This window comes from Monodon monoceros, unplaced genomic scaffold, assembly GCF_005190385.1.
Source record: "Monodon monoceros isolate NGI ecotype Baffin Bay Population unplaced genomic scaffold, NGI_Narwhal_1 Super_Scaffold_21, whole genome shotgun sequence".
Classification (NCBI taxonomy): Eukaryota; Metazoa; Chordata; class Mammalia; order Artiodactyla; family Monodontidae; genus Monodon; species Monodon monoceros.
The window spans coordinates 68,535,044-68,554,308 of record NW_021703778.1 but is presented as its reverse complement, the minus strand read 5'-3'; the positions used below and the strand labels follow the sequence as shown (position 1 = coordinate 68,554,308).

The window sequence follows — 19,265 nt, the reverse complement described above, 5'->3', positions numbered from 1 at the left end:
TTTCTCCCTTGGCTTTTTAAAAACAGTTTTATTGAAATATAATTCACATATCACACAGTTCACCCATTTAAATTAGTATACAATTCAATGTTTTTTTAAAACATGCATTCACAGGGTGTACAACCATTACCAAAATCTAATTTTAGAACATTTTCATCCCCTAAAAGAAACCCCATACCCATTAGGTGTCCTGCCCCATTCCCCGCTCATCCACTCAGCTCTAAGCAACTTACGTGGTCTTCTTTGACTGGATCCTTTCATCTTTTCGTAATGTTTCCAAGGTTCATCCATATTGTAGAATGTGACAGTACTACATTTCTTTTTATTGGAAAGCTTGAATTTAATTATTGGCAACAAGTACTGTAAGTTATTTTTCTTGAAGCAGTAGCCTCACTTTGTTCATTTTAATGTAGAAAATATCTACTGAATACCCACATTGGATAACGTTAATGTCTTTTGTTCTTTCAAGGAAAAATGGCATTCTGTGGAAACACAGCAAAACAAAAACAGCTAATTCACTCACAACTCAGTCACACAAGTGCTCTTCCTCAAGACAAACATCATATTCCTGTATGCAGCAGAAGTGCTTTATGCATTCTTCCCCTTTCATCACACAGATTATTTATAAGTATACACTGCAGAGTCAAAATTTAATAAAATTAATAGTATTTACTGCTTCATCCGAGACATTCTTAAGTGAAACTGAATACAACAGCTACAGTTCAGTGCCACTCCCTTGATTCATAGTAGGGGGCAGCAGTTTTATCCACAATGCTTTTGCACCATCAGTGCAAATATCAACACAGTGGAAATGGCAAATGGTGTCTTTAAAAAGTAGCTTTGACCTTGCAGATTCTCCCTGAATGGGTCTTGGGGATCTTTAGGTATTCATGGATCACACTTTGTTTTCTGCTATTCTAACTACTTCACATAATGCAAGCAGATATGTGTCCTCTGGAACTCATTCCCCTTATCTTTTTGTTCTTAGATTGTGAGTATCTTAATAGTAGAAAGTATATGGCTTTTTAAAAAATAATTCCCAACATGTCTGGCAGTATCTTATATATAGCAGGCAGTCAAAACATGTTTGTAAAAAATTAATAATTTTCTCTTCTGATGTTTTGTATCCAGCTGAAATTATCTCAGTTCTGAAACCAAGATGATTTCGAAATAGTTTAAAAGTAATAGAGAAATAAAATAACTCATTCCTTAAAAAAGGATTGTTCACTATTGTTGCCTTTTTTCTTTTCCATGATGTTCAAAACAAAACCCATCAATCTAGCTTTTTATCTGTTCTCTTCTGGGGAAAAAAACCCATAAAATCAGTAATAGAATTTTTAACCTATTGTTAATAGAAAGTATATTGTTAATGTTTTAGAAACAGTTAAACTCTTTCATTTTTCTGTAGTACTCAGTGGTTGCTTCATTTTTAAAATATGAGCAATTGACTAAAAAGTATATGCAAGAATTAGCTTGTTTGGTAATGTCCACAGCTCTGATACGTTGTTTGTTATCTTCTTAGGGAGAGGGAGAAGTTACAGTGGCTTTTCAGACATTAATAGCACAAACGTTATTGAATGTGAGAAAGTATTAATATGAAAAGTTTGTGGGTGGGTTTAGATAGAAGCAACTTTCCTGGGACAAATGATTTTTGGTTGTTGTTTGTTCACTTGCTTTTGTAGTAGCAGGGATTTTGAAATTATAGGTACACAGAGCTTTTGACTCAACCTGGACTTGTGGTGACATGTTGACCTTTATTAGCATATGGTATTCACTTTGGAATCAATCAGGTGTTTGTTTGTTTGTTTTTAAGGCATATTTCTCATTTTATGCATAAAGTTCCTTTTCCATCTCCTCAGAGACCACGGATTTTAGTTCAGGTAAGATTTTCATGATGTAAGAGCTTAGTTAAATAATTATTGACTCTGTCAAAATGTACCATAAGAATAACAATTTTATATGGGTAAAAAAATCAAATGAAATCAAAAGAGAACCAGATACTGTTTTACGTTGGAGTTTGGACCCTTATGGTTTCATTAACTGCCTCCCAGACAGACATCTAATGTTTCCTCTTAGATAAAGCGTTGCAGAGTTAAAGAAGTAGACAGCAGTAAATGTTTTGAACACGTAAAAAGGCACTGCTTTCCCTAAATTTATTCTTGGTATTTGAACATTTGTGCCTTTGGCACTTATTCCCTAAGTTAAATGTATTAGAAGAGATAAAAGAAAAAGCTGTGTGCTTTCATATACTGCAGGAAGAATTGCTCATATCTTTGTGAGAGGAGGAAGTTTAAAGTGAACATCAATTATTTTCCCCATCTCTTTTCCCTGTTGACTTTATCTTTAGTCTTCTGTTTACATTTCTTTTTTGTCTATGCTCTTTATATGTAAGTTGTCTTTTGAATCTATTTAATCAGGATTTTTGAAGTGATTTTGAGAAACTATTTCATGTATTATCACTATATGTGCCTTGTATTTATCACAGCCCTTAATGGAGTATCATTCAAAATTAGAAATCATTTATAAATAGATATTTGCAAATTTGTATAAATCTGCATAAAATTTTAAATGTAGATTAAATTAATTGCATTAATATATTGATACAGATTAAATGTCTAGAAAAATATCATTTTGATAAGCTTTATAAGTAGTCTGCATATCTACATATCATCCCAAGTTACTTCTTGTTATTTGGTGCCAGAATACATATAGCACACTCAGTTTGAATACACATAAAAGATATGTTTTATAGCAGAAGTTGGCAAGTTTTTTATGTTGAGGCCGAAACAGTGTTTCAGTCTTTACAGTAAAGGCCATACTGTCTCTCTGGAAACAACGCAGCTCTGCTTTCATTGCACAAAAGCACCTATAGGTAACACGTAAACAAATGTGCATGGCTTAGTTTTAATAAGACTTTATTTATAAAAGCAGGTGGCCTGTGGATTTGCCTTGAGGCCATAGGTTTGCTAACTCTGGTTTTACTGTATTAAATGAATAATTTAGTCTTTCGATACAGATTTGTTAAATGGCATCAGGGCAATGTTGAGAAACAGAAGAAAAGAGATAGGATTCAGAGTAAGAAGAGTTAGTAATTAGAAGAGGTCAGTCATCAGGACCTATTTTTCAGGATCTTAGTGATATAGATGGTTCCTATACTGGTGAATGGGGATATTGAAACTTTATGGGCATCGTCTATATATATATGGTTTTTTCTGGAAGGTGGTGTTTTAAAGTTCATCTTTATATTTCAAATACTTTATTTTAAATCTATTTTCAGTTATCACCACATGATAATCTGATTCTCAGTCAGCCTGTTTCTTCACCTCTTCCACTAAGGCAAGTAAAATTTCATTTGTGTTTCTCTAAATGTAGTGTGAGCTAAAGTAACATTCAAGTATTTTCTCTCTTTCCTGGGGAAAATTGCAAGTGTCGATGGAAATACTTCTCATTTGTTTCTTACCTAAATTTCTTTTACTTAACAGTGAGATTAAATGTCTTAAAGAGCACAGAAAAACTTTTACAATAGTGTTTGGTATTTTGTGTATCCATTTATTATGATTAAGTACATGCAACTACATAAATATGTATCTATGTCTGTAGATTATGAAAACAATTTTTTTAGCTTTAAATATCCTCTGAAGAACATTCAAATGCAATTAATTTTAAATTTAACCCCCAAATAAAAAGTTATTTGTAAATACTAGCCCATGGAATAGAATAATGTATTTCATCACCTTAAAAGTTCAGAGAGGGCTTCCCTGGTGGCACAGTGGTTGAGAATCTGCCTGCTAATGCAGGGGACACGGGTTCAAGCCCTGGCCTGGGAGGATCCCACATGCCACGGAGCAACTAGGCCCATGAGCCATAACTACTGAGCCTGTGCGTCTGGAGCCTGTGCTCTGCAACAGGAGAGGCTGTGATAGTGAGAGGCCCGCGCACCGCGATGAAGAGCGGCCCCTGCTCACCGCAACTAGAGAAAGCCCTCGCACAGAAACAAAGACCCAACACGGCAAAAATAAATAAATTAATAAACTCCTACCCCCAACATCTTCTTAAAAAAAAAAAAGTTCAGAGAGATTATGAAATATGTTTTTTCTTAAGTATCATTTCTTGAAATTTAATTAGCTGTGTAATTTTTCTAGCAGGGAAATAGTTACAATATAATTAAGTTATTTTGTAGCACATACCTAAGGGAGACCAGCTGCCATCTTTGACATTAATTTTGTAAGAATTGCAGATTATTTCATCACCAGGTCTTGGCCCAGAGTGACCAGTGTTTTCTTAACCTTTGTTTGAGCTGAGAATAAATTAGAAATACTGACTGAGACTACTTTAAAACAATTCTACATTACCCAAGAGCCTTTTTTTATTTTTTGGTAATGGCTTTATTGATATATAATTCACATACCATACAATTCACCCAGTTAAATTGTACAATTCAATGATTACATTCACAGAATTCTGCAAATATCACTATAATCAATTTTAGAACATTTTCATAGCTCCAAAAAAACCCTGTACCCTTTAGCAGTTACCCTCCCTTACCCCTCCCATCCCTATATACACAAACACACACACGCCCCCTTCCCAGCCCCCATCCCTATATATACAGACACACACACACACACACACACACACACACACACACACACTCCCCCTTCCCAGCCCTAGGCAACTGCTGATCTGCTTCTTTCACTTCAGATTTGCCTGTCCTGGACATTTCATATAAATGGAATCATATAAAATGTGGCTTTCTGTGTTTGGCTTCTTTCACTTAGCATGTTTCCAATGTTTATCCACGTTATAGCATGCATCAGTTCTTCATTCCTTTTTATTTCCAACAGATATTTCAGTGTATGGATATACCACATTTTATTTATCCATTTATCAGTTGACAGACATTTGGGTTGTTTCTACTTTTGGGCTACTATAAATAATGCTGCTATGAACATGCACAAGTTTTTTGTGGGCATATGTGTTTATTTCTCCAAGGGACTTTATTAGTTTTGGTTTACTTTTAAAAAGTTAATTTAGTGAAGCCAATTATTTAACATTATAAAGATGAAATACTGGTTAGCTTACTGAATCATTTACTTTTTTAAAAAATTTTTTTAAAAATTTATTTTTTTATTTTTGGCTGCGTTCGGTCTTTGTTGCTGTGTGCGGGCTTTTCTCTAGTTGCGGCGGGCGGGAGCTACTCTTCATTGCGGTGCGCGGGCTTCTCATTGGGTGGCTTCTCTTGTTGCAGAGCACGGGCTCTAGGCGAGCAGGCTTCAGTAGTTGTGGCACTCAGGCTCAGTAGTTGTGGCTCGTGGGGCTCTAGCATGCAGGCTCAGTAGTTGTGGCACACGGGCTTAGTTGCTCCGCAGCATGTGGGATCTTCCTGGAGCAGGGCCTGAACCCGTGTCCCCTGCATTGGCAGGCAGATTCTTAACCACTGCGCCACCAGGGAAGCCCAGAATCATTTACTTTGTTAATGCATTATTTTGTTACCATGTACAATGTCTAAGTTTTGATTATTAATTTGCTTTGTATGTGTGTATCATCACTTAGTAGCTCTTAATTAATATTATCATTACAATAGTAAAGATAATCTAGCTATTTGTAAATCCAAATTTTGAGATGTGTATTTACCTTAAGGAAATTGGGCCTGTAAGTCACGTACGTTTTCTGATAATTACAGAGGAAGATGAGCCATGTTAAAAAAAAAAAAAAAACTTGCATTAAACGATTTGCTTTCAACCAAAGCACCCCTCTTATACATTGAATTCTTTATTTGAACATTATCTACATGGCAGATCTTTTTATATAAAATGAAGCAGATGACTTTTCATTTTCCATATTTAATACAACGCAGAAGAATCGAATGATTTCAGAACCTCATAAAACTTCATTATTTTCATAGTGTGTTTCTGATGCAGTGTTTTCCCTACATAAGAGCAACAGTCATGTTTAAAATTAAATATGTAATGTGAACTATAATCCTACCCTAATCATGAACTTTTAAAAATTATTTTGGATAATGAGGTGTTTGATCTCTGTTTTCTTTAATTATATATTTTTGTTTGGATTTATAGCGGTGGCAAGTTTTCAACACTACTTCAGAATTTAGGCCCTGAAAATGCTGTGACACTACTGGTGTTTGCAGTAACAGAACATAAGATTCTTATTCATTCCTTACGGCCTTCAGTGCTTACTAGTGTGACAGAAGCATTAGTGTCTGTGAGTATTTCTTATTGGCAATCAGTTTCATTTTAAACCTAATTATTCATATAATTTAAAGCTGTTTTAATGCTTAACTAAAATTCAGAGTGTAATGCATTTCAATTTTCTGGCCATTAACACTAGTTGTAATTATTTAACAAGCATTATACTACTTTTGGTATAAATATTTAAAAGACAGTTTTTTGTGTGTGCTGGTGAATTATGCTTCAATGTCAAACAGCTAAATATTCTCTTATCTTTTATTTATCCAAGATGATTTTCCCTTTCCACTGGCCATGCCCCTATGTTCCTCTCTGCCCACTGGCTTTAGCAGATGTCTTAAGTGCACCATGTCCGTTCATAGTAGGAATTGATTCAAGATACTTTGATCTTTATGACCCTCCACCAGATGTCAGTTGTGTTGACCTAGATACCAACACAATTTCTCAGTAAGTTCGTTTTAATGATTCTACTTCCAGTAATTTACAACTTTGTAGTGTATGTATGTAAATGTATATTTTGTGAATGATAACTAGAATTCTTTTGAGCTATGTTGTTTTTATATTTGGGGTTTTTACCATCTTTGAATCAGTTCTTACTGTACTTTGATGGGATAAGTTTAGTGTATTAGAGAAGGTTTTAATCCTCAGCTCTTTCAATATTTGAGAAATATTATAATCTTATGCTTACTTAGAAATTTAAGTAAGAATGTAAGGATTTTATAATTTTCTCTCTCTCTATTGGAATAATATTTAAGTTGTAGCTAAGCTACTGGAACTGTATATTTACAGCTTTTTTATAATTCAATGTTTTCTCTTGTATTGTTTATTTTCAGTTTACATACTTAAGCTCTTCAGGGAAGAGGAAATTGATGCAATACCACGTTGCATCCACAGGATATACTTAAAATAACTGCAAGTTACCCTATTAGTAAAGCCCAAAAGCTAGTATACCTTTTACAATTTAAGTACGTATTTGTGAGATAGGTTTTTCTCCATTTTTAAATAAGCATGTTTCATATTAAAGCCTTTTGATTTAATTCTGAAATCTTACATTAATTCTAGTATTGTTATATGTCAAAACCTCAACTGCCTAAACCATTAGAAAAGTTTAGCAAAAAATAATTTTCTTTTATAAGGCATGTATGCTTTCAAAAGCCTAACCAAGAAAATATGGGATGTACTTTGTGCATTAAAGCCATTTTATATATGGGATAAATAGCGTCAAAGATTCTTTACCATGAACATTTCATACTTTACCAGAAATATTTAATTCTTCAAATATTAAATTAGTATCTTTTTTTTTTGGCCAGTTGTTACATGACATAATGTTTTTAAAAATTGAAATTCAGGGTGGTAAATAAGTATATATATTTTCTCTCTTTTTAGACTTTTATACTTTTCCTCAATTTGTTAAAAGAATTTTTTTCTTATTATTTTAACTTTGTTTTGATCACTAATGAGTTAAAGAATCAAAGAAACATGACTTGTTTGCACTCATCAGTGGTCTTCCTTCTTGGTTTTATTGCCTTTCCAAACCTATGGGAAGACTAAACTAGTGAATTAATAGCTTTCTACTTTCCTTCATCCTGAATTTCTGGAGCCTCAACCTGAAATTTGAAAGAAAAATCTGAGTATGAAATTTGTGGTTTCCTTTTCCCTTCTCTGACTCATAAATACATATAATAAGGAATATATTATGAATGTCAAGAAATTTCTGAAGAAAGGGAAATTAATATCTGATATGTACTAGGCATAAAGCTGTATGCATAGCCTAAGGTATCTCATATTATTCTCTGTATTTTGTGAGGTAGTTTTTACTAACCAGTCTGACAGACAGATAAGAAAACCAAAGCTTAGATTTTTAAGTAATTTATAAAAAGGCACATAACTTAATACTGCCAGAACTGATTTTGAAACTATCATTGTCTGACTCTATAACTATTACTTCTGCCACTAATTACTGGCTTACTACTTATGCAATAGTAATCCTATAAATGGAACTCACTATGAATAAAAATGCAGAAGTCTGTCATAAATCCAAACTCAGGTACTAGATAAAATTCCTTTTTTTTTTTTAATATATTTATCTTTGGCTGCGTTGGGTCTTCGTTTCTGCGCGCAGGCATTCTCTAGTTGCAGCAAGCAGGGGCCACTCTTTGTTGTGGTGCACGGGCTTCTCATTGTGGTGGCTTCTCTTGTTGCAGAGCACAGGCTCTAGGTGCTTGGGCTGGTAGTTGTGGCACGTGGGCTCAGTAGTTGTGGCTCATGGGCTCTAGAGCGCAGGCTCAGTAGTCGTGGCACATGGGTTTAGTTGCTCCGCGGCATGTAGGATCTTCCTGGACCAGGGTTCGAACCCTTGTCCCCTGCATTGGCAGGTGAATTCTTAACCACTGCGTCACCAGGGAAGTCCCTCGATAAAACTCTTCTCCCGAGCCAAGTTTTACAGTGATGATATCAAGGACAAGAGGAGGAAATTATGTGAGTAAATAATAGCAATTTGATGAAATGATACCAAAATACTGTTCATTCACTTATGCTACAGACATCTCTTGAGTGCCTTTTTGGTTTTTTTGGCTTTTTTCTAGGCACTGGGAATAGAAAGACAAACCAGATACACTCCTTTCTCTTAAGTTGCTAATCTAGTTAGCAAGGCAGGCACACACACAGTGAATGCTAAGGCACAGTAGGAGTGCTGTGTTTTAAAGTTTTAGCAAGAAAATAATGTCAAAAGTGTTTTTACATTGTGTTCTCACTTTAATACAGGGTTCCATAGTCCTGGTCACATTATAGATGAAATAAAATCTCACAGCAGGACTTCTGCAGTTTGACCCTGCCCTATCTGTATTTTGTTATCATTGTGGAAAGATAGGGTAGATTCCAAGACGGTTCTTCTTTGTCAGCTTAAGCTTTCCCATCCACTCTTTTTTCTTTCAAAGTAATATTTGCCCTTTTTGTTCTGTGGGAAGTTTAGGGAACATTAAAAAAAAAAGTTCAGCAATTCCATTTCACACCGGTGCTATGATGTTGTCTTTGGTGGTTAGAACATAAGTGATTTACTTTTCTTCTCCTTTTTCTCTGCATTTTTCAAGTTTCCTAAAATGAGTATTTATTGCTTTTGAAATAGAAAAAATTTAATAAATAGAGAGTGGAATCAACAAAGCTATAGTTAAGTCCAAAAGCTTTATCATGTTTTATCACCATGCTCTTTTCTTCTCCTACTCCATATATAGTTTAAAGATTATGGGCTTCCCTGGTGGTGCAGTGGTTAAGAATCTGCCTGCCAATGCCCGGGACAAGGGTTCAAGCCCTGGTCCGGGAAGATCCTACATGCCGTGGAGCAACTAAACCCATGTGCCACGACTACTGAGCCTGCACTCTAGAGCCCGCGAGCCACAACTACTGAGCCCACGTGCCTCAACTTCTGAAGCCCGTGTGCCTAGAGCCTGTGCTCCACAACAAGAGAAGCCATCATGGTGAGAGGCCTGCGCACAGCCACAAAGAGTGGCCCCCACTCGCCGCAACTAGAGAAGGCCCACACACAGCAACAAAGACCCAACACAACCAAAAATAAAAATAAATAAAATAAATTTTTTTTTAAAAAGGATTAACTGTGTTGTAAAGGTTGTATAAAGGAGATTATAGGAGTTCATCTAGAAACAAAGATATCACTGTCAAGCTGATGTCCTCTTTTATAGTTATGAAAGTATTTTGGAGTGTTATACTTTATTCAAATAATCTAATATTTTTTACATTTATTTATTTATTATTTTTGGCTGTGTTGGGTCTTCGTTGCTGCACATGGGGCTTCTCTAGTTGCAGCGAGCGGGGGCTACTCTTCGTCGCAGTGCGTGGGCTTCTCGTTGCAGTGGCTTCTCTTGTTGTGGAGCACGGGTTCTAGGCACACGGGCTTCAGTAGCTGTAACTTGCGGGCTTCAGTAGTTGTGACATGCGGGCTTCAGTAGTTGTGGCACATAGGCTTAGTTGCTCCGCGGCATGTGGGATCTTACAGGACCAGGGCTCAAACCTGTGTCCCCTGCATTGGCAGGCGGATTCTTAACCACTGTGCCACCAGGGAAGCCCAAATAATCTAATATTATAGATTATTTCTTTTCTGAAAGAAACAAAGCTAAATTTTACTTATATTTTTAGGAAACTAAATATTTGGATATACCGAAGTATTTTGATAAGCTTTATGGATAAGTTCATTGAAAGTTTTCTACAGTGCTTTGTCTTAGAGTATATAAGAAAAAATCCCCTAATAGTAGGATTTTCCCAATATTTAGGTGTCTAAAGACTCTTAGATGAGATTAAGAGTAATAACCACCACATTAAGTTTTGTAGTGATTTGCATGATTCCAAAGCAAGTGGAATTGACTCAATATAAACATAAATGTAAAGTTTTGAGCTATATTTAATACAGGGTTCTACTCTCATATAAATTAATTTTTAAGTATTAAACACTCCAATTTACCCCTGTAGTATTTTTCTTCTGTTAAGTAGAATATTTTGTACATTTTATTTTTGTTCAATGTGTTTTCTCTTTTCCCCTCTTTATAAATAACAGATATATACCCACCCCTGCCCCACCCCAAGTTAATCTGACAAATATATTATTGTTGTCATTTAATCTCAGAACTGGTGATAAGAAAAATGTAGCCTGGAAGGTACTTCCAAAGAAACCATGTAAAAATCTGATGAACACACTGAATAATTTGCACCAGCAGTTGGCAAAATGTAAGTGTATAATTTATTTAAAGGAAGTAATTTAATCCGGACTTAAATTAAAGGACTCCAGCAACTTTGCCTTACTTGTAAAAGGATGGTGTTTACCTAAAGGAAAGTGGTTTTACAATATTAAAGGCAAATGAGCATTAAAGCAAAATTTTTTAGAAGCTGAATGGGAGATTTACAAAGCTTATATTTTACATCATAATAAAATTCAAAAAGAGATTAAGGTGATTATTTTCAAATACTATGGAAAAATACTGGTTTCTACTTGTATATTTTCTTTATACATAGAATAGAAAGGTAGTTTTGAAAATCTAAGACAGATGGTTTAAATTACATTAGAAAATGCTGATGATTCTTGTGGGTTGAGAGCAAGGTCATGTGCTTTTCACCTTCAGTAGATCTTAATGCTGTGCTTACCTCAAGTAATTTGAAAATAGAGCTTGCCAAAAGCATTCGGAAATTAATTAAAGTGAAAATTGATTGGGATATGGAGAATTTCAGTTCAAAGCTTATAATAAGAGTATCTTGATAGTGATCCAGAATCACCAATAAGATGAATTAAGCCTTCATTTAACTAATCCTCTTGGTATTTTATACCAACAGTCCATTCAGGGTTCATAATTTAATACTTATTGTATAAAAAATGGTCAGTAATGGTACAGCAATATTTGAGGTTCTCATTTATGCATTAGGTGAAATATAAACATGGGAGGTTGCCTACATCCTCGAGGGTTCAAGGATGCCTATAGAATAGTTGGAAAGAGACATGGAAAAAGACAGTGTTTTCAAAGTAAACCTTATAACAAGTAGATAATTTGGAAGTGGCTCATAAGTATTGGGATATGAAAAAATGACATCAAATGGAACAAATTTTATACTATGGAACAAATAAATTATGTATGGAATTTTTTAAGCTACTTAGTTAATTGCTTTCTAAAAATTCATGTGCTTCTTTTGAATAACTGAGAAGTCCAGCAGCTTTTGTAGCAATATTTAAGTATTATTAAAATAAGTGAAATAACCCATCTAGCTGTACTGAAGGGCAGAATCTTAGAGCTTAAAATTACAGGTTTAAACAATACTGATATTGTTATTCAGGATTATATATCACTTTACAGCTTCAGAGCACTTTCACATACATTCTTTTGTCTTTACAACTGTGAAGATACTAAGTTTGAGGAAGGTAGCTTGTCAGAGATCATACAGTTAATAAGGATGAAGCTAGGATTAAAACCTAGGCCTTCCATTCCAGTGCCCATGTACTTTTACTTTTTTAAACAATAAGAACTCCAAAAACACCTCCCTAAGATGATTTATTGTTCCTCATATTTTAAGAAGTTTTAAAATTTTGAGGCAATCACAAACTTTGTTTCTGTGACCTTTTGAGAATAGATGTCCCCATCATCTCCAAATGGAGTGTATTTCCTACCAATAAGTACATTCTATATCACTACAGTATGCTATAACCATGAAAATCAGGAAGTTAACATTGAGCATTACTACCATCCTTATCCTCAGACCAAATTCAAGTTTTGCTAGGGTTATATATTAAGGAGTTATGTAAACAAAGGGTTGAAGTAGCTTGAGCCCTTTTGAAAACACAACACATTTATTATTTTTCTCTCAATTTTATTGAGATATAATTGACATACAGGACTGTACAAGTTTAAGGTATGCAGCATAATGACTTGAATTACATATGCAATGGATTTATAATTGATACCATTATGAACATTAATTTTGACAGTTCTGGGGAAAACATTAACACTGTATTTCTTCACAGTGCAGCAGAGACCAAGAGACGATGGACTAATGGACTTAGCAATGAATGATTATGATTTTAATTCTGGAAAGAGGTTGCACATGATAGATTTGGAAATCCAGGAGGCATTTTTGTGTTTCATGGCCTCTATTTTAAAAGGTTATAGATCATACTTAAGACCAATAACACAAGCCCCATCTGAGACAGCCACAGATGCAGCCTCTCTTTTTGCCCTACAAGGTGAGTGACTGCGTAGTACTGCAGCGTTCATATTATTGAGCTTAACCTTGTGATGATTGCTTTCGGGGTTAGTAGCTCATATTTATCAAAATATACTTACCTATTTCAGGAGTATGTGAGTATCCACTCAGTTGGTAATCCATTTCCATCGGACTGGTTATTTCTCAGGCACATTAGATATAATCCCATTAGCAAAATATGCAGAAGAGACTATTTGAAAAGTACAGAGCTTCCTAACCATGTACCACTGCACTCTGTTGTGTCACAGATGTGTTAAGATATTGATGTGTTTAGCTTTCAGGGCAGCCCGGTGGTGTTGGGCAAGCAGAGGAGCCCCTGGGTTGGGGGATTTGAAAGATCTGGTTTCAAGTTCCTTTCCTGTTGCTATCTTTGTCAGGTTACTTCCCCTTCAGGGGTCTTAGTTTCTTTTTCTGCACAATAGTAGGGTGTGGAGGGTATAGATGACATGGTTGATCTAGTTCCTTCTAGCTCAAAAATTCTCTGAATCTGTAAATGGTGTTATATATGCTAACATTACAAATTTATGTTGAACAGCTTTCTTAAGAAGCCGCGACCGGTCACATCAGAAATTCTATAACATGATGACCAAAACACAAATGTTTATTCGCTTCATTGAGGAATGTTCTTTTGTCAGTGATAAAGATGCAAGCCTGGCGTTTTTTGATGATTGTGTAGATAAAGTAAGTAATAGTATGTCTACAGTGCCGTAACTTATTTTGTGTGACTATTGTAAATGTTATGAGTTACAGTTTCTATTTATAAATTAACCAGTTTTTAACAAAATTTACATTAATTCCATTTCATCACTGACCCTTTATTATGAAAGTTTTGGTGGCCTACTAGATGTTATAGACCACAGCCTCTTAAGAGTACTTTGCAGGATTTTACCAAATTATGAGTTTTATTTTAGCAACCAGGTCTGTAACACTTCCTGTCCACTTACAGACTATGGGAGTTTTGTCCAAGCCTATGGACCTCTAACTTGATCATCCTTAATTTTCACCTCTCCTTTTGGTCTAAGGTGGATTGTCACATGCTTGAGAGTAGGTGTAGAACATAACATTTCACCTGAATATTTCTACAATTTGGGAGTGCAATTGTAGCATAAATTAAGTGAATTAATTCTACTATATTAAATTCATGTGTGAAACTTTTCCTGCCCCTGTAGTCCACTATCATTAGTGGGATAGAGCAAAGTGGGTATCCATGGTGGATAGAGAGGAGCTTGGGAAACAGTGGCTCAAAGAGGGGTGTCAAAACCTGAATGGAATAAACAAATGGGACCTAATGAAAATTCAAAGCTTCTGCACAGCAAAGGAAACCATAAACAAGACCAAAAGACAACCCTCAGAATGGGAGAAAATATTTGCAAATGAAGCAACTGACAAAGGATTCATCTCCAAAATTTATAAGCAGCTCATGCAGCTCAATAACAAAAAAACAAACAACCCAATCCAAAAATGGGCAAAAGACCTAAATAGACATTTCTCCAAAGAAGATAAACAGACTGCCAACAAACACATGAAAGAATGCTCAACATCATTAATCGTTAGAGAAATGCAAATCAAAACTACAATGAGATATCATCTCACACCAGTCAGAATGGCCATCATCAAAAAATCTAGAAACAATAAATGCTGAAGAGGGTGTGGAGAAAAGGGAACACTCTTGCACTGCTGGTGGGAATGTGAATTGGTACAGCCACTATGGAGAACAATATGGAGGTTCCTTAAAAAACTACAAATAGAACTACCATATGACCCAGCAATCCCACTACTGGGCATATACCCTGAGAAAACCATAATTCAAAGAGAGTCATGTACCAAAATATTCATTGCAGCTCTATTTACAATAGCCCGGAGAAGGAACAACCTAAGTGTCCATCATCGGATGAATGGATAAAGATGTGGCACATACATACAATGGAATGTTACTCAGCCATAAAAAGAAACGAAATTGAGCTATTTGTAATGAGGTGGATGGACCTAGAGTCTGTCATACAGAGTGAAGTAAGTCAGAAAGAGGAAGACAAATACCATATGCTAACACATATATATGGAATTTAAGAAAAAACAATGTCATGAAGAGCCTAGGGGTAAGACAGGAATAAAGACACAGACCTACTAGAGAATGGACTTGAGGATATGGGGAGGGGGAAGGGTAAGCTGTGACAAAGCGAGAGAGTGGCATGGACATATATACACTACCAAACGTAAAACAGATAGCTAGTGGGAAGCAGCCGCATAGCACAGGGAGATCAGCTCCGTGCTTTGTGACCACCTAGAGGGGTAGGATAGGGAGGGTGGGAGGGAGACGCAAGAGGGAAGAGATGTGGGAACATATGTATATGTATAATTGATTCACTTTGTTATAAAGCAGAAACTAACACACCATTGTAAAGCAATTATACTCCAATAAAGATGTAAAAAAAAAATACAGCAATTATGGCAAAAAAAAAAAAAACCTGAATGGGTGAAGGAGGAGCAGCCTAGCATGGGTTTTGGAGCCCACGCCTGGTGAGGAGAGCATCTGTCCATGCAGGGGGTGGCCTAGCATGGGGGATCAGAGGACGAGCAGGATAAAGAACGTGTCCATGCTGGAGGACAGACTGTTTCCAGGGTTCAGAACCTAAACAGGATGTGTCCATGCAGGCATGAGGACAGCACGGAGTGTCAGAGTCTAAGCAAGGCAAGGACAGTGTCCCCACTGGGTAGGCCCAGCAAATGGGGTATCATAGTTTAATCTGGATGAGGGAGATGTCAGCCTGGTGGGGCAGAGGGTTGGTCTGGAAGGAGTTGTCAAGGCCAAATTTGGGTGAAGGAGTCATATGCATGGAGGAGGAGTGGTGTTGGAGATGGGAGATTGTTACATGTGGAGGGATTGATCAAATAAATAAGCACCAAATGTGTCTTATAAAAATGATTTTCGGGCTTCCCTGGTGGCACAGTGGTTGAGAGTCCGCCTGCCGATGCAGGGGATACGGGTTCATGCCCCGGTCCGGGAAGATCCCACATGCCGCGGAGCGGCTAGGCCCGTTAGCCATGGCCGCTGAGCCTGCGCGTCCAGAGCCTGTGCTCCGCAACGGGAGAGGCCACAACAGTGAGAGGCCCGCATACCGCAAAAAAACAAAAAAACAAACAAACAAAAAAACTCATTAATATTGTAAGACATGCATGACATAATTTTGCAAGGTACTTAGGGTATCATGTTCTAAGGAGGATATTTTATTACTGATAATTACTATATTATATTGTCTAGGATTTTCTGAAAATAGGTCACCTGTTATTTAGTTGATAAGAGTCAAAATGCGAGGCGTGACTGGAGTGATTGCTTAAAGAATATAAATTCTGAGAAGTCTCAAAAAAGAAACCAATTAAATGTGTAATTATTATTTCTAGGCAGATCGTTTTCCTAAAATGCTATTTACCCATTCAAAGTCTAGATTCAACAAAATATCACTTATATATAATGGATTAATGTTATACTTAAAGATTTTGATGATTCCTAAGAAAATCAAAACTGAAAATAAACTCACTAAAACATAGTTACTTGTATTTGCTTTATTACAATTCAAGGAACTGTTTTATTAGAGAAAATAACAAAATGTAACAAAATCCAAAATTTATCTTTTTTTAGTTAAAATTGATCTTATTTTATTTGTGATGTCATAAAATATATCTTAATAACCTTCATATAGTGAGAGTAGAGGTTAATTGTATTCCTAGTATTATTAAGCAGAACTCTCTAAAATAATAAATAATTACACAGTGCTGTTACTACTTTTCATATTTTAATACCACAGTTTAAGTGCATTCAGCACAGCAAGTCAGTGCTTACTTTTAATCTGTAAACAGTTTTTGAATATCAGTAATACTTTTAAAATAGACATTCATGTGGGGTTTTTCCTTAGTTGAGTGACCTTAAGCTTAATTTTTTAAGTGAACAGATCCCCTTACCTCTGGCAGTTTAGCTATGAAAATTAAATAATATTAGATGTGCATTAAGTGCTTAAGATTGAGCAGAATCCATGACTAAGATTGAACAGAAATTAGATACATTCCTCTTTTGATCTTAGCCTATCCAAACAGAAAACATTTGACCAACTTTTAAAAAGCTGGAGTGAGTAATCCTGAATAGGAGTAAGAAAAACAATGTATGAAAATTATTTGAGTTTCATTTATGACTAATTTAAGAACCATGTGTTCTTGTTCTTCATATGATTGTATTTTAAATCCTTACAATCTGTTCCTATAGGATGCAGCTTAACTAAAAGCAGTTTTGTGCAACAAATAGCCTGGTAAGGTTTTTATTGGTTTCCCAAGCATTCCTCTGCAGTGTTTTCTGAGCATTTTAATGTCTTGTGAAAAAATATGAAGAGAATATGAAAATTATTTTAATTTTATCCTGCCATGGGTGTTGGATTTCTTTTTTCTCCCAGTAGAGACAGATGTCACTGTGCTTTCCAAAAGACAGAAATGCCCAACTGATAAATGGAGGATTTATTACATGGCTGTTTTTGTAATGTTGAAATGAGATTTTATTGGTAGACAAGATAGGGGAAATATCTTTTACCAAGGTACTGAATTTACAGAGCACAATTTTAATATTTTAGTAGACTTTACAATACTTAGAATTAGAGTAGTTGTCCATGTCCACAGATTTTTTTCTATGCAAGCAAAGACACAGGTCTGACAGGGAGAAGCTGATAAATAAATAAAAATTTAAAAGCACCTGGTGCTCACAGACAAGTAGTTCTCCTATGTTACATTATGGAGACCGGAGTAGTTTCCAGCTTCCTTTCCAATGACCTTGGGTATTTGTTGGACCAGAATAACCTTTTTATTCTAGTCCATCTCTTCTACTTCATTATCATTGCTGCCCTTATAATTTCATTTACCCCATTTCATCTGCATAAAAATGTTTGTATAGAGAGCTTCTCATTTGCTTTTGGGTTGTCCATGGATACCATATCCTACTAGGGATATGAGTGATTTTGAGTTACCATTGACATGTTCCTAATGTTGTTTTGTAAAGTAACAGGAAGTGTGGAAAATAAAAGGGAGGAAAAACTCCATAAGCCCAGTATCCTAATATCCACTTTACATTTACTTTCAATGTTTTTACATAATTATAGTATACTTCCTAATTTTTTACATAACCAGATCTTATAAACATTTTTATATGCTGCCAAATCTCTAAAAAGTAAAACATAGCCTAGTTTAAAAAGTCAAATGATTTTACATTTTTTCCCACCCCTAGTTTCTTTTTTTTTCTTTTTAATTTTTATTGGTGTATAGTTGATTTACAATGTTGTGTTAGTTTCAGATGTGCAGTAAAGTGAATCAGTTATACATATACCCACTCTTTTTTTTGTTTTTTTTAAGATTCTTTCCCATATAGGCCATTACAGAGTATTGAGTGGAGTTCCCTGTGCTATACAGCAGGTTCCTGTTAGTTATCTATTTTATATATAGTAGTGTGTATATGTCAGTTGCAATCTCCCAATTTATCCCTCCCCCCCCCTTATCCCATGGTAACCATAGGTTTTTTTTCTATATCCGTGCCTCTACTTATGTTTTGTAAATAAATTCATTTGTACCCTTTTTTATGATTCCACATATAAGCGATATCATAGGATATTTGTCTTCCTCAGTCTGACTTACTTCACTCAGAATGACAATCTCTAGGTCCATCCGTGTTGCTGCAAATGGAATTATTTTGTTCTTTTTTTATGGCTGAGTGATACTCCATTGTATCTATGTACCACATCTTTATCCATTCCTCTGTTGATGGACATTTAGGTTGCTTCCATGACCTGGCTATTGTAAATAGTGCTGCAGTGAACATTGGAGTGTATGTATCTTTTTGAATTATGGTTTTCTCCAGGTATATGCCCAGCAGTGGGATTGCTGGGTCATATGGTAGTTCTGTTTCCCACCCCTAGTTTCTGTTCCCAAAGGTAAGCACCTTCTCTTTCAGCCATTTCATCAGTCATTTTCCTTAAGATTTCCAAATAATGTGTTGTCATTGCTGCTTATTGTTTTATATATTATCTATTAATGTCATATTTACCACCATCACCAAAATTCTCCCAATGTAGCTGTTCAGATGGTTGTTCAATGTTAATATTTTTATCACTGTATATAATCACAGGTAGACCATATATATATTGTAGTTAAATTTCCTTTTATGTATGGACTTTTGTTTTCCCTGAAGTTAATAATTGCTATATTTCTTGTTTTGTGTGTATTATTATTTCATCTCCAAACTCTTCTATGAAGGTAAAAAAGCCAAAATCTCTCAAT

The 19,265-nt window shown here is 35.4% G+C and overlaps 1 protein-coding gene across 5 annotated transcripts in view; it reads left to right on the top strand.

Moving 5' to 3' along the window:
- Window positions 1-19,265, top strand: part of DENND4A (DENN domain containing 4A) — a 130,318-nt gene that overhangs the window by 66,170 nt on the left and 44,883 nt on the right. For all 5 annotated transcript variants that reach the window (XM_029236846.1, XM_029236845.1, XM_029236843.1 and 2 more), the window contains 7 exons: window positions 1,814-1,880; window positions 3,278-3,336; window positions 6,078-6,222; window positions 6,478-6,653; window positions 10,840-10,940; window positions 12,721-12,939; window positions 13,495-13,640. In XM_029236846.1, the coding sequence (XP_029092679.1) occupies window positions 1,814-1,880; window positions 3,278-3,336; window positions 6,078-6,222; window positions 6,478-6,653; window positions 10,840-10,940; window positions 12,721-12,939; window positions 13,495-13,640 (913 nt within the window). The remainder of the gene's footprint in view (window positions 1-1,813; window positions 1,881-3,277; window positions 3,337-6,077; window positions 6,223-6,477; window positions 6,654-10,839; window positions 10,941-12,720; window positions 12,940-13,494; window positions 13,641-19,265) is intronic.